The 13,574-nt window shown below is 48.7% G+C and overlaps 2 protein-coding genes across 6 annotated transcripts in view; both read right to left on the minus strand.

Moving 5' to 3' along the window:
- Positions 1-6,120: 6,120 nt before the first annotated feature.
- On the minus strand, positions 6,121-8,970 carry LOC119349875. Of its 5 annotated transcripts, none has more exons than XM_037617974.1 (8): positions 8,800-8,970; positions 7,895-8,028; positions 7,662-7,776; positions 7,470-7,552; positions 7,278-7,341; positions 7,051-7,168; positions 6,625-6,779; positions 6,121-6,488 (listed from the first exon to the last, which is right to left on the minus strand). In XM_037617974.1, exons 2-8 carry the CDS (start codon positions 8,011-8,013, stop codon positions 6,399-6,401), a joined length of 744 nt encoding a protein of 247 aa, XP_037473871.1. In that variant the 5' UTR covers positions 8,014-8,028; positions 8,800-8,970; the 3' UTR covers positions 6,121-6,398. The 5 variants fall into 5 exon arrangements, with proteins under 5 accessions (XP_037473871.1, XP_037473869.1, XP_037473868.1 ...); XM_037617972.1 differs by having other exon boundaries at positions 8,795-8,913; XM_037617971.1 differs by having other exon boundaries at positions 7,895-8,047; positions 8,795-8,911.
- A 3,154-nt stretch (positions 8,971-12,124) lies between these two features.
- Positions 12,125-13,574, minus strand: part of LOC119314310 (GATA transcription factor 20-like) — a 6,877-nt gene continuing 5,427 nt past the window's right edge. Inside the window, exons 3-4 of the mRNA XM_037589045.1 lie at positions 12,716-12,877; positions 12,125-12,605 (exon numbers count right to left, since the gene is read on the minus strand). Coding sequence (XP_037444942.1) covers positions 12,510-12,605; positions 12,716-12,877 — 258 coding nt within the window. The 3' untranslated portion in view covers positions 12,125-12,509. The remainder of the gene's footprint in view (positions 12,606-12,715; positions 12,878-13,574) is intronic.

The raw sequence follows: 13,574 nt of genomic DNA on the forward strand, positions 1-13,574 counted from the left end.
CTGGTCTCCAACTTTGACAACCAGTGTATATGATATGCTGCTTTGTTCCCTATATTTGCATTGGTGGCGAACTTTGATGCCCAGTGGATGTAATATGTGTAATAGCAGTGAGAGCCTAGCGTTAGTTTCTTGCTTATATATTTCCTTGTCTTGTTTATTTGTTTGCTTGTAGTCATTGCAGTTCTTTTTCCGCAGTTTGCTAGTGGCTGCAATAACCTATTTTTTAATGGGACAATTCCATTTCTCCCCCTAACTTGGGCCACCACCTGGCATTTGCCCCTAATTTTCAGGTATGCTCAAATTTACCCCTCTACCGTTAGGTGGTGTTATAAAAATACCCTTCTGCTCCGTTACCGTCCAGTCAAAGGCCTTTGACTCTGACCAAGGCTTTCCCTGGACATTTTTACCCCTCCTGACAAGTGGACCCATGCAAGAAATAAAGAGAAAGGAATAAAATAAAAATGAAATAACACACACACACACTCTCTCCCTGCCAGCATGACCCCACCATGCCCAATCCCCTTCTTCCTCCTCCCAGCCCCGTTCTTCTTCTCCGGCAGCAACCAGCGCTGGGCGCGCAACCACGCACGGCGACGAGAACCATGGTGCACGGGAGAAAGATTGCTGGGAGCGGGGGCGGCGGACCATGCCCATTACGGACGACGGGGAAACCGAAGTAAGGTCTCCGACCACGTTGGCGACCGGCGGAGCTTGGCTTCGTTGGAAGATGCGTCGAGGTCGTGGGACTCGGGAGGGGGGATTCCAGGAGCTTCGCATACAGGTCTGGTTGCCGAGGAACACGAGGAGGGAAGCCAGAGCCCACTGGAGTGGGAGATCGGGGCGCAAATGTGGCCGCCCGGAGGCGAAGAAGACGACCATGGCGTGGCCGAATGGAGGCGCCCCGCGTCAATTCATTCCATTGGGAGGGCAAGGAGATAATGGCAGAGCTCCTAGACATGGAGGATGGTCACGAGAGGTCGTTGGCCTCGCGGAGACGAAGGGAGTGGCGATGGAGCTTTTTTGGTGCGGCGCAGGATGCGATCTAGAGCAACTCCTCGTCCCCGTCTCAGTGAAGCCCTTGTGAAGCTTCCTCCGCCATCCCTAATCGGTGCTTCATCCCGGAGCAGCTGCCCCCACATCAACTTGCTCCGGCCACTGGCTGAGAAACTTGTCGCCAACGAGCTTCCCGGCCACCCCGTGCATGCACACCACTCCAGGACCCTAATACTTTACCCCTAATCCTTTTTAGTGCATAGCTGACTAGTGGGCCCTTCTTGGGCAATAATCTAATTATTGTGCTAAAAACATAGCTAATTATTACAGGAAATAACTAATGAGTCACTAACATGTGGGGGGGAGTCCTCTCTTGACCTAGTCAATGTTGACTAGTTTGACTTGGCAGAGTTTTTTATTTTTATTTTGGATGGGTCCCACCTATAAGCGGCATGCACAAAGAAGGGCAAAATTGTCCAGAAAATGTACCGTAGACGGTCAAAGGCCTTTGACCGGATGGAAACGGAGCAGAAGGGTATTTTTATAACACCACCTAACGGTAGAGGGGTAAATTTGAGCATACCCGGAAATTAGGGGCAAATGCCAGGTGGTGGCTCAAGTTAGGGGGAGAAATGGAATTGTCCCTTTTTTAATACTAGGCCACAATAACCATGGGCTAATATTTACTGTAGTGACACTAGGCCTCCTACGGGCCATAGAAATAGTGGGCCTTCTACGGGCCGTAGAAACAATGGGCCTTCTACGGGCCGTAGAAACAATGGGCCTTCTGCGGGCCGTAGAAATAATGGGCCTTCTGCGGGCCGTATCATCAATGGGCCTTATGCGACCGTATGATCAATTGGCCAAACATGATCCAAACAGACCGCATTATGGCCGTAAACAGGCTAGAGTTGGAATCGTCCATTCATGGGCCGACCATAACGGGCCATAGTTAATAGGCCGAATTTGATGACGCTACGAAAACGGCCCAACGTATTAACGGACCACAAACGGGCCGACTGTAACCACGAGCTAAATTTGGCCCACAAGCAGAAAACGACAGTAATGGGCCGTAAGTAAACGATGCTAGAAATGAGCCCAAGAATAAATGGGCTCTGAGAAGGACGAAAGATAAATGGGCTGGAAACGGCCCAACGGAATAACGAGCCGTTAATGGGTATAAGGTGATACATTGTTCCTTACGGGCCAGTTTCACAACGGGTCGTTAATGGGTGTAAAGTGATACACTATTCATTACGGGCCAGTTTCACCACGGGCCGTTAATAGGCCAAGAGTTACAAAGGGCCTCATATAGGCCGAAAGACGTCATGGGCCATACATGGGCCAGAAGTGAAAACGGGCTGGAATCATATTGGATGGCCCAGTTGACGCTATTGGGCCTAATTCGGATAGGGCGTAAAGGGCCTTGGGTTAGCGGGCTGTAAATGGGCTATATGCGAACATGACGTTAACAGGCTTTCAATGGGCCGGGCCGCCACCTTTTGACCAAGTCAAACGGGCCGGCCTTTTCATAGGAATGGGCCTCTATTGGGCCGTGCCACGTGTCGAAGTATCATAGGCGCCTTCTGTCCAATGAGTGGATGACATCTGTCCCAACGATGAGCCGACACGTGTTTCCGCCAGCCAATGATGATTTTACACGTGGAAAATCACCATTGGTCGGGTCTGTTAACGGGTTATCGGATCCAAAACCCGACCCGATAGCTTAACGGCGTTCCATTACGGTGGATGACACGTGTTGGTCATCCTTGACGAAAGCACTTCTGTGACGCGCGATTTATCGTCATGGAAGTGGACACTTCCGTGATGATAATTTTGGTAATGTCATGGAACACTTCTACAACAGCACAGGTATGACTATCTTGATTCTGTCATAAATTTGTCATGGATGTACATGCATGACAAAAAACGCGACCTACTGTGACAAACACGTATCATCACGGAAGTGTATTTTTTTGTAGTGATAGCCATTATCTCGTGCTGGGGGGCAGCCTCTTGATCTGTAGAGTACCAACTTTATTTGCTAGATCACGCTGCAAGTCGTATGTGTATCTCGCAGCTGATGTATCCCTGCCTCTTCGGCGAGGAGGTGCGTGTTGGTGTTCGGTTTGGTATGCCGCTTTATCCTGTCCACGAGCTGGTCGGTCTGGCTGGTCTGCCTAATTGTATTTCGATGGTATTTGCTCAAGGGCTTCATCGTCGAACTGTGGCAGCAACTTGCGCTTAGGGTAACTTTTTACATGTCGCTTGTGGTCGTATTCCTCAGCGGCCACGACCTTAGTCCACCGTTCATTAAGCATATCATGTTCGGCTTTGAGCTACTGTTGTCTCTTTTTCAGGCTCCGGGCTGTAGCAATAAGTTGTCGCTTAAAGCGTTCTTGATCGAGGGCTTCTTCTGGGACGATAAAATCTTCGTCGCCGAGGCTGACCTCCTCTTCGGACTCTGGCATTTAGTTGTTGTCCTCCGAATCTTCATGATCGGCGTGTTCGGGGCTATGTTCACCCTCTTCCCTCTCGTCCTGTTCGGACGTCGGTTTGACAAGGTATTCGGGATCTTCGGCATCATCCGGAGTCTCATTGTCTTCGGGTCTGGTATTACTGTCCTTTGCCCGACGCGATCGTTAGCGGTGCCACTGACGTCGGTGCTTTGGTGGTTTGTCAACGGGTTTGTCCTCATCGGGGATCTGGTTATCCTCGTCATCCTTTTTGTCAGGAGTGTCCACCATTTATACATTGTAACTTGAAGTGGTCGTCCAACGTCCAGTGACGGGTGGGGTCGGGTTTACTTCGACGTCGGCATCGTCGTCCATACCGTCAATTTCTTCGGACGCGTAGTCTAGCATGTCGGTTAGATCCTCGACAATGGCTATTGAGTGGGTGGTGGGTGGGGAGTAAAATTCCCCGCTCTCAGCCCCTAGCTCAGGCTGGGTGCAATTCAGAGGTAAAGGCTCCGTGATGGCGAGAGAATGTATCAATCCCAATGCTTCGTCTAAAGGCGAAGGCTAGACAAAAAGCTACGGGTCTGCGGGGCTGAGTTCGGCATGAGGCGCCGTATCAAGCCCGATCAATGCAGACCTCGACAGTTCGGAGTAAACATCCAGAGGCAGGTCGATGCCTGTGTACAGGTCGCCAGTAGGGTGCTCCACAAAAGGAGAGAGTCCGGTGGGGCTGACGCTCCTGTCCTCGAACGATGCGATCTGCCCTGGATCTAAGGTCGAGGCAGATGTAAGGATTGACCTTTGAACGAGGTCCAGTGGAGGATCCAAAGATTTTTCTTTATGGAGAAGGGGGGCGGCAACTGAGGCCGCGAACCCTTTGAAGATTAGATCTCCTCGGATGTCCGCGATGTAGTTCAGGTTTCCAAACCTGACTTGGTGGCCGGGGGCATAACTATCGACCTGCTCAAGGCGGCCGATCGAATTGGCGCGAAGCACGAAGCCGCCGAACACAAAAACTTGCTCGGGGAGAAAGGTTTCCCTGGACGAGTTGTCATCGTTGATGAAGACACGAGCCATCGATCCCGTTGTCGACGGTACAGCGGAGCTCTCAATGCAAGCACCAATGTCGGTGTCAAAACCGGCAGATCTCGGGTAGGGGGCCCAAGTTGTATGTCTGAGGACCGAAGGTAACTATGAACAAAGGACGCAGTGTTTACCCAGGTTCGAGCCCTCTTAATGGAGGTAAAACCCTACTCCTGCTTGATTATATTCGAGGGTATAGAGGTTACAAGAGTTGATCTACCACGAGATCAATTTGGCTAACCCTAGATTAGCTAGCCTAGCAATGTTATGATTCTGCCTCCGATCTATCCTCCAGTTTATATAGACACCGGAGGGGCTTAGGGTTGTACAAAGTCGGTTTTACAGAAAGGAATAATATATCCGGACATCTATTGCCATCGATGCATACGGGAGTCCTCACCGGACACGAGAGGTGGTCTTCTGTCTTGTATCTTGATGGCCCATCAGTCTAGCCCACATCCAATCGACCGACGCCCGGGGACCCCCTAGTCCAGGACTCCCACAGCCATCACTGCCACACAAGAAGTCGCGCCACATCACCATTGTCGGATGGACACCTGCCGACCGCAATGCTGCGAGCGTCCAGTCCATGGAGCGCGCAAATGGGATCAAATGCTCTTCAAAACGACGCCCCAAAGAAGGAAGTGAGGATGTCAACGCCGCTGCCCGACCCGACTGGGCCTTAGGCTTTACCCGAAGAGCTGGAACAGAGGGTGTGCAGGGAATGGACTCCACAGTGTCACCTCCAAGAAGGTGACACGACGTCCACGGACACCGACGCCATCGGCCAGTAAGACCCGACAAGCTTTCGTCCGGAGCATCGTCCAACACCACACCCACACGCATAGCACCGCACAGCTAACCCGCACACATCCCACGTAGTCATCGCGCCATGACCCAAGTAGAAGCCACCACAAACCTCGCCGATGGCTAGAAGGCGTCGTCGAGCCCGATCTCACCGAAAATGGCCAGATCTGGCATCCCACCGCCGCTGCAACACTAGGGAGGCAACCAAAGGCCGGCACACCGCTGGACAGCGCGAAGACGAGCCCCACAGAGCAGGAAGGGGAGGCGGCGCTCGCCCCAGCTTGCCGAAGATGAGTGTCTGAGCCGAAGAACCGGAGCCCGCCGATGAAGCAATCACGACTGCCACCCGCGAGAGACGCTGCTAGGAGCCGCCAAGCCGGAGAAGAGCCCCAGAGGCCTACTGGCGCCGCTACTGAGGCCACTGGCCCGCCTGGAGCCACCAAGCCACGCAGCCGAAACCTCCCCTACCTCGAGCGCCCGTTAATTAAATAGAAAAAAGAAAAGAGAAACCCCATCTAAAATAAATACATCGTCAGCATGGCTTCCTGGATTCAGTTTCACTTCACACAAAATTTCACCCCCAAAACGCATATGCTTGCAAAACAGAAACTCCTTCCACCCTTTTTTTGTCACTCTTCCAACTCAAATCTAGTGCTCACTACTAAGCAGCTATGCTCAGTAAGTACACTGCTTACTGCATTGGGTATTACCTTGTTGCTTGCAATCTTCGCTCGCAGCACCTCACCCACTAAATTAATTTGATTGCTGCAACAACACGCAAAACAACAATAGAAACTTTATTCATTCTGCCCAGATGCAACAACAATCAACCAACCAACCATGTTAACCATCCTGCACAAAGAAGCCTGTCATCTACAGCTGCTTACACGCTTCCGAAATTTATATACACATACATCTGCACTCTCCGGCAACAGCTAGCTGCATATATACTCCTATAGCCCCTACAGTACAGTACAGTACAGTACAGACTCAAGCAAGGCCCTTCTGTTTAGCTTACAGCTACTACATGTTTCCTGCACAAACACTTATATTGCATCACCATCCCCCGCTCGTCTTGCTCTTCGCCTCGCCGCCTGCTTCTGCCAGTTTGCAGTCGCTTTTTACGGCCCTTACCCACGAATCCACCTGCCACACCACGAAACGCACGACAGCAAAAACTTATATTAATGCGTGCATGGCACTGCGATGGATCATTCACATAAATAAATTCCCTTCTAAAGATCGCTGTTTCGGTTATAGGGGAAACCACTGTATTACTCACCTGTATCTCGCAGCTGCTCGAGCACTCGAACCTCAGGCCCTGCCGGGTCAGTATGAAGAAGGCGTATCTCGTCTTCCCGTCCTCCGGCACAAAGTTGGGGAGCTGCCCTACCTCCACCACGTCGCGCAGCAGCGTCGATTCCTGTGGGCTCAGGTCTGAAATGCATCGTCAAGTTTTCACCACCGTCAGACTCAAGTTCAGGTTCAGTATGCCAAAGAACACGACAGCAAGAGATATGTCATTCAGGTTCAGTATGACAAAGGAAACGTCACCAACAGAAATGTGGTTTTTAGAGCCTATGAGCAAGTATGATGTGTATTCATCTGTAACTTGATTACTTGAATTCAGGTTTAGCATGGCAAGAAGAGCAGCGTATTCATCTGTGATTGGATGACCATGACCAGTATGTCAAAGGCTTCATCTTACCTGTAGACTTCAGATAGTAGTATAAACACTGTCCTTGTAGGACAACAAAGCGAGGAAGCCAGTCATCGACATCGGCGTCGTCTATGATAGGTGGCTCCCCAGGAAGCTGAGTCCATCTCTGCAACGCACAAGAGATCATTTAGAGTCATCGGTCTGTTGAACAGCTGTCCCACGAATGAAGCTGTTTTTGGGGCAAGCAAACAACAGTGCACTGGTTTCTTACGTACACTTCTGATATGGAGGTACCCGGAAAGGCGTGCGTATCTCAAGACTTCATCAATATTTTCTAACCTGCAATGCTAAACTGTATGAATCACATCTGACAGAGAAAAGAACAAATAATATAGACAAACATTTTGGTTCAGGTGAAAATTCACACGAACGTTGAGGCTAAATATCGAAGGGGTACTTCATCATACCGGGCTTTTAGCTGGGACTCCCTTTCATCGGCATCGGCGATTTCGCTTCGTAATGATTCTACTTCAGCTCTGGTCAACTCGATCTGATAAGTCATAACAGCGGAAAATGTTAGCATTACCACAATGAATTCAGGATACAAGACAGAAACAGAGGCCATATTATGTAATTCCTGTATACTGATAAAACATTGCAACCTTGTCGTCATCCTCGTTGCTGGAAGACCACCTAATGCGAGGGATAGACAAGAGTTGCAGAAGCGACGAAGCTCCCTTGACTCGTTTCGGGGTCCAAGTACGCCTACGCGGACTATTTATTACAGGACAGGGACAGCAAGCGTGTCAGTACACCCAGGATTAAAGGAAGAGGTCGAAAATTTAAACAAGCCTTTGACAGCCATAGTTGGTTCTGCCATCAGTATCATCACCTTGGTGAGGGATCCATGTTGCTCTTACTTGTGGACAGACCATCGGCAGCGTCCATGGGCTCTTTCTTGGGCGTGAAGTGCTGCGGGAAGACCTCTATTCTTCCGTAAACATCATCCATCCAACGACGCGGGTGCTAGAAGAAATTGCATAGTCTGTTTAATGGTACATTGCAGTGTAGAATTAAGGATCGTAAGACAGTTTCGACAGCGAAGTGGTTTGCTACATACTAGTATTAGAGTATTTCCGGTACAAGCATCTGTTAGATGCATAGTTTGTTTATGTCATATGGTAGTGCAATGTGTAACGTAGATAACGAGTGGTACGACAACTTGGTACTGGATTGAAAGCAATTAGGCAGTTGAGTATAGGTATTCCACTAATTTTTGTGTGCAAAAAGGAAGCTTGGGAAAATAGTCCAGGCATCGATTGAAAGCCTCAGATTACTACCATGAGTGTGTTTGGGTGCTGTTGGTTATCAGGATCTGATAAGAATCGCTGGTGCTGGTGCTGGGCCTAGGGTAGAGCAGGTATCTGAACATAGTGGTACTAGTACTGTAGTAGTGAGTATTTGTCATCTGAAGTGAACATAGAGGCCAGCTGATTTGGTAATAAGACAGCGGGACAAGCCTGGCTAGTTGTGTAGTGGCTGAATTAAGAGGGTCAGCTGTTTGTTTGATTGATTGATTTGATTCGTAAAAAGAGAGAGTGGTAGTCTAAATCACGGCTGAAATCCAGGATTATATATCTATCTAATGGATACTAATTCCTAGTGCAAGTGCGGCCTGTAGAGCAACAGCGTCTCGTGTGGATGATATAGGTCGGTAACAAGCGGTAGGGCGAGGTCCGTCGGATTGGGAGGTTGAGATGGAGCGAGGAAGGAAGCAGGGGATGGGACGAACCTTACCTGAGGTGGGGAGAAGGGAACAGAGGAGCCTGGCCCTTCACTTGAACGGCGGGCGGAGATAAGATCTGGATCGCGTGGTCGCCGGGGAAACCGAGGCGAATCGATGGATTGGTGCGGAAGGAAGGAAGGGGAAAGCTGGGCTGGTGGGGGAGGAAGAAGACGATGGTGCCAGGTCAGAGTCAGGTCGGAGTCCAGCGCGACCACGTTCCGGACCGGACCGGACCGGAACCGTGTACGTTTTGTATTTGGGCTAACGCTGGCCTGGCCCAATCAACCACTTGCTAATACTAATACTTTAGGTTATAATATAATAATGTTTCTCCCTCGCGCCAAGGGATCCATTCCTTCTCCACAACAAACACACACTACATTACATTACATACATGTAGCATGTAGACACAGAATAAGGTTTCATCATATTTATTCATGGGGATTCTCAGCTCCAAAAATAAATAAATAAATAAAACAACCACGCCGTCTCCGGGATTTCTTCAAGAAGGCTTAGACTTTCTTTTCGACCCGATTGTAATCAGGTTAATAGAAAAAAAATCCAACATTTTCATTACAACTAATAGAGGTGGTCGTGCCCCGCGCCTCTCCAAAACATACCACATGTTTTTCTTTTCCTCTTTGTGCTGGAGTAGAGACGCCCGTGGAATCTCTGACTCGCGGAAGATGAAGAACAACCAATCCACCACATACTTATCCATATCAACATTGCGTATTACAAAATGAAAGGATAAATAGCATCATCCCCTTTAGGGCTTCTATCCACTACGGCGGCTGCCCTAGCGAGAACAAACTACATTGAGATCGGATCGGAATCCACCCCTAACGACAGATCGGGGCGATCAATATGTGTCTAATTAAGGGGAGGGCGACCAGGAAGAGGATAGTGCAGATACTTCTTGCACTATGGCCAACGAGGGTTAGACGACATCTAGGGTTGATGGAGGAGGCGAAGGCATAAGGTAGGAGGGAAGTTGATAGCGGCGGTGGAAGAGGAGAGTCTAGGCAAAACACATAGGACATCTCAGAGAAATAGGGGGATGATGATAGTGCCTCTCAGGCGGATTTCATTGATGAAAAAAATTGAAATACATGCACCTAACGGATGAGTAGGAGGAAGATGTGATCCTAGAGGAGGACTTGGAGCAAGATGCAGAGTCCATGGCCCTGGCCCATGTTGTCTATATAAGGCACGGCTAGGATAGGAGTTAGCCATCCCATCTACTCTTGTCGAAACATGCTCTCGGTAGCCATACATCGTCTCCATTGTAATCTCTTGCACGAAGTACTCCATCATGAATACAAATTAGAAACACGACGTAGGGTATTACCTCTCCCAAAGGGCCCGACTCTGCGTAACCCCCCTATGCGAACTCACATCTGGTACTTCCGGTCGCGTTCACGACCCTACCGAGGGTACTGACGATTCTACCTACCGAGGGCATTGATGACTCTACGTACCATCACTCATTCAACTCCTTGAGATTTTCTTCCTTACCATAATGACATTGATCATTTTATTTTAAAAAAGCACATCTAATCTGTTACGAGCCCAATCAGGTTTTTTAGGGAGATATCACTCATGAACTGGCTCCAACCATGAAACGATTTCATTAATCTATCCAGATTATTTGCCACATCCTCCAAATCCTCTACATGAGAACCTTTATTCCTACACGCCTTGATCTGACCATCCAAAGCCAAACATTCCCTCTCCCAATATGATTCATATCTCAAATGCTTAACAATTTTACCGATGCGAGGATAACCGAACAGATGAATAATAAGGGCAATGGTCTGACCTGGAGCTGATAATGTGAGAAACCTTGAAATCAGGGAATAAAGAAGACCACTCGGGGCAAGTCATCGCACAATCAAGACACACCTTCACATCTATGGTGCCATCTTATTTTACGTCCATGGAACATCTAGGAAGCCCAAATCAAATTAATCACATTCAGAAAGCACCTCTCAAGCCGGCGCAGGTCCGCCTCGTCTCCGGTGGCCCTAGGGCCATGGAAGCGCGGTGGATCATGGCAAGGGCCGGCGGGAGGGCTCCGTTTTTAGTCGTTTTTTTCAATCTTGTTAGGGTTTGTGTCCTACTCAGGAAGGCGAGACGGCGGCGGCTCCCTGAAGATGGAATAAAGGTCTCCCCGCCTAGCCCCCGTTCCGGCGGTGCGTCTAGCATCGTTGGTGGGCGTGTGGAGGTGTGTCTCCAGCAGATCTATCTTTGGTGGATTTGCTCGGATCTGGTCGATGTTCGTCTATGTTTGTGTGTCTTCGGTTTGGATCCTTCCAATCTACGTTATTTTTCATCGGCGACGGTTGCTGTTCTGGGGTGCTGGTCCTATGGGGCCTTAGCACGACGACTTTTCAACTGTCTACTACAACAAGTTGTGCCCGATTCCGGTGATGGAGGGGCGATGACGACGGCACGCCTTCAGCTCGCTTCAGTGCTTGTAGTCGTCGCTAGATGGTCTACGGATCTAGATGTAATTTTTATTTCTGGTGTTCGTTGTACTGCCATGATTGAAGATGAATAGATTGGAAGTTTTTCCAAAAAAAAAAGCACCTCTCAAAAATTAGCCATGAGCTTACGTGACCTTGAGCTGTTTTAGTACAATCCGCTAAAAAGATTAAAAGGGTATTTTTCGTCCATTACTATTTCCTAATTGAGTTTACTTAATAAGTATTATCAGGTAATTAAATGATTTGATCCATCTCTACGCATACTATGCACGTGGATCCAAACTCAGAAGCATCTCCATGTACTTCAAAAGAAATTCACGTAAGTTGTGCAACCTTGCAATGGCGGAACGTTAACTGCCAATAGGTGTCGCTCCAGCAAGGAAGTCGTCCATCTAGGGAATTAGAAATAGATGGGAATAAATTTTGGTTAAGTACTATAATCACATGTATTGGTTGTTTGGATTGATCCTAAGGGGCAAGACCAATAGGTAATCCTTTTTTTAGGGGTGACTCGGCAAGGTCCGCAAGGATGCCGAGAGCATGAGCGCCCCTACGGCCCTTTTTTTAAGAAGCGCAAGATACCTGTGTAATTCGTTTAGAGGAAAATGACTGATAGCCAACTGTACAGGGCCCTACAGAAGTAGGAGGTGACAACATCTTGGAGAGGCGCACAAGTTCTGGGATTGTGAGAGGTTGACCCAGGCCTTGATAGATCCAACGCATCATTTCATGGCTCTTGATGGGGGTCATCATGTGCGTCCGTCAGTTAATTGGTAGCTTCCTTTGCCACATCATCGACATCGTTCTACTCTCGCATAAATTCCCTCATACTAACATGTAACACCTCTTTAGTCCCATCCACTTCCTCAGTTACATGAGTGACAAAAACAGCTGCTCCTAACACAGCCTCAATTCTCTCCATGCAAACTCTTTTACATGAGACACTCCTAAACTCTACACTCTCAGTCTCGGTACTACGGTTGTTCATGTTGAAGACAAGATCTTGGCCATGAGAGAGACGCCTCTTAGTACATGTAGTGCTCTCAAGTATAACAACGAATGCGACCTTGCGACTGAATGGTTCACTACCGCTGTTGGTGAAGAAGGAACCCCAAACTTGACATGCTTGACGCCTACGCACTACACCTCAATGCGCTCATCAGCTTCCTGCAATAACCTTGCCTAACTTCCTCATCAGCTTCGCAGCGACCTCGGTGGCCTTCCATGGCGGTCTACTTCCTCGGCTTGAGCATGTCGCCGACGTCCATCTTGACGAACCTCCCTCGCACCCTCGGCTGGTTGTCTGCCAGAGCCTTCCTGCAAGCATACTGCAGAGCACAGAATAGAAAGCATCTATCACTCTCTGATCTTCAATCTTCTTGCTGAATTACTTGTGTACTAGTAGAAGAAGAAAAGGAAGAGAGATTAGTTTGTGTACCTTGATCTTTCTGCCAAAGTTCCTCTGGATCTTCTTCTCCCTGTATCTGTTGAGCTTTTGTTTCCTTTCCTCACTTTTCAGGTCACTGATGGTCACAAGCCTCTCACCAGATGCGCACACATTTGCCGCGATCCCAATTGGAGGGGTGTTGGCACCAAGGATCTGTCAAAAAAAGAGGTAAAAAGATCCCATCTTAGGCTGTGTTGTGCTCCATGACCAATCGTAATCCATCTTTCCATTTTAGGGTGTGTTGTGCAATCTTGTACGGACCTTATTATAAATTCAACTACTGACTAGTGGCCTTCACATCTGACCCCCAAACAATTTTTACGGCATTGTTCTGTCTGATGCCCCGCGGTACCACAAATCCGTTTTAGGGCGAGCCATGTACTATTTTCACGAGACACTTTGCGGTATCTGCTAGAGATGCTCTATAGCTAGACTAGTGGTGAGTGGGCAGGGTAGGTACACATGCCCTGTAGCATCAGCTAAAGCAGTGGTGAGGCCATTAAGGGAAAGGTGGCTTTGAGCAGAATTAGCAACCTCTGAGATCACATCACTAGCTAGCTACTGCCTCTCCTTCCTTCATATCATAGCTTTTATTTATCTATAGTAGAACGGAACGGAACGGCATTTTCATGTCGAGCAAAGCACTACACTAGTACACTCTACTCCATCTACAGTGAGGTTTTTGTCCAATGCCATGAGAAAGCAACGCCTTTTAGGTTTGTTTTGTGTACTTGACGTCTCTTTTGTCGACAGCTGTGCTTACTTGGAGTCACAAAGGTGAAAGGTCATCACCATAATCCATTTTCATGTAGTGTTGTGTTGTGCAGTGCAACAGGGAGAGAGAGACAGA

This window comes from Triticum dicoccoides, chromosome 1B (assembly GCF_002162155.2).
Source record: "Triticum dicoccoides isolate Atlit2015 ecotype Zavitan chromosome 1B, WEW_v2.0, whole genome shotgun sequence".
Lineage (NCBI taxonomy): Eukaryota > Viridiplantae > Streptophyta > Magnoliopsida > Poales > Poaceae > Triticum > Triticum dicoccoides.

Excerpts from the sequence above, each read along its gene's own strand:
- LOC119349875 (XM_037617974.1), bottom strand. The coding sequence starts at position 8,013 with ATGGATGATGTTTACGGAAGAATAGAGGTCTTCCCGCAGCACTTCACG. Across the intron at positions 7,342-7,469 it reads GAGTCCCAGCTAAAAGCCCG|GTTAGAAAATATTGATGAAG; the intron begins GTATGATGAAGT and ends TTAGCATTGCAG. Across the intron at positions 7,169-7,277 it reads GGTACCTCCATATCAGAAGT|AGATGGACTCAGCTTCCTGG; the intron begins GTACGTAAGAAA and ends TGTGCGTTGCAG.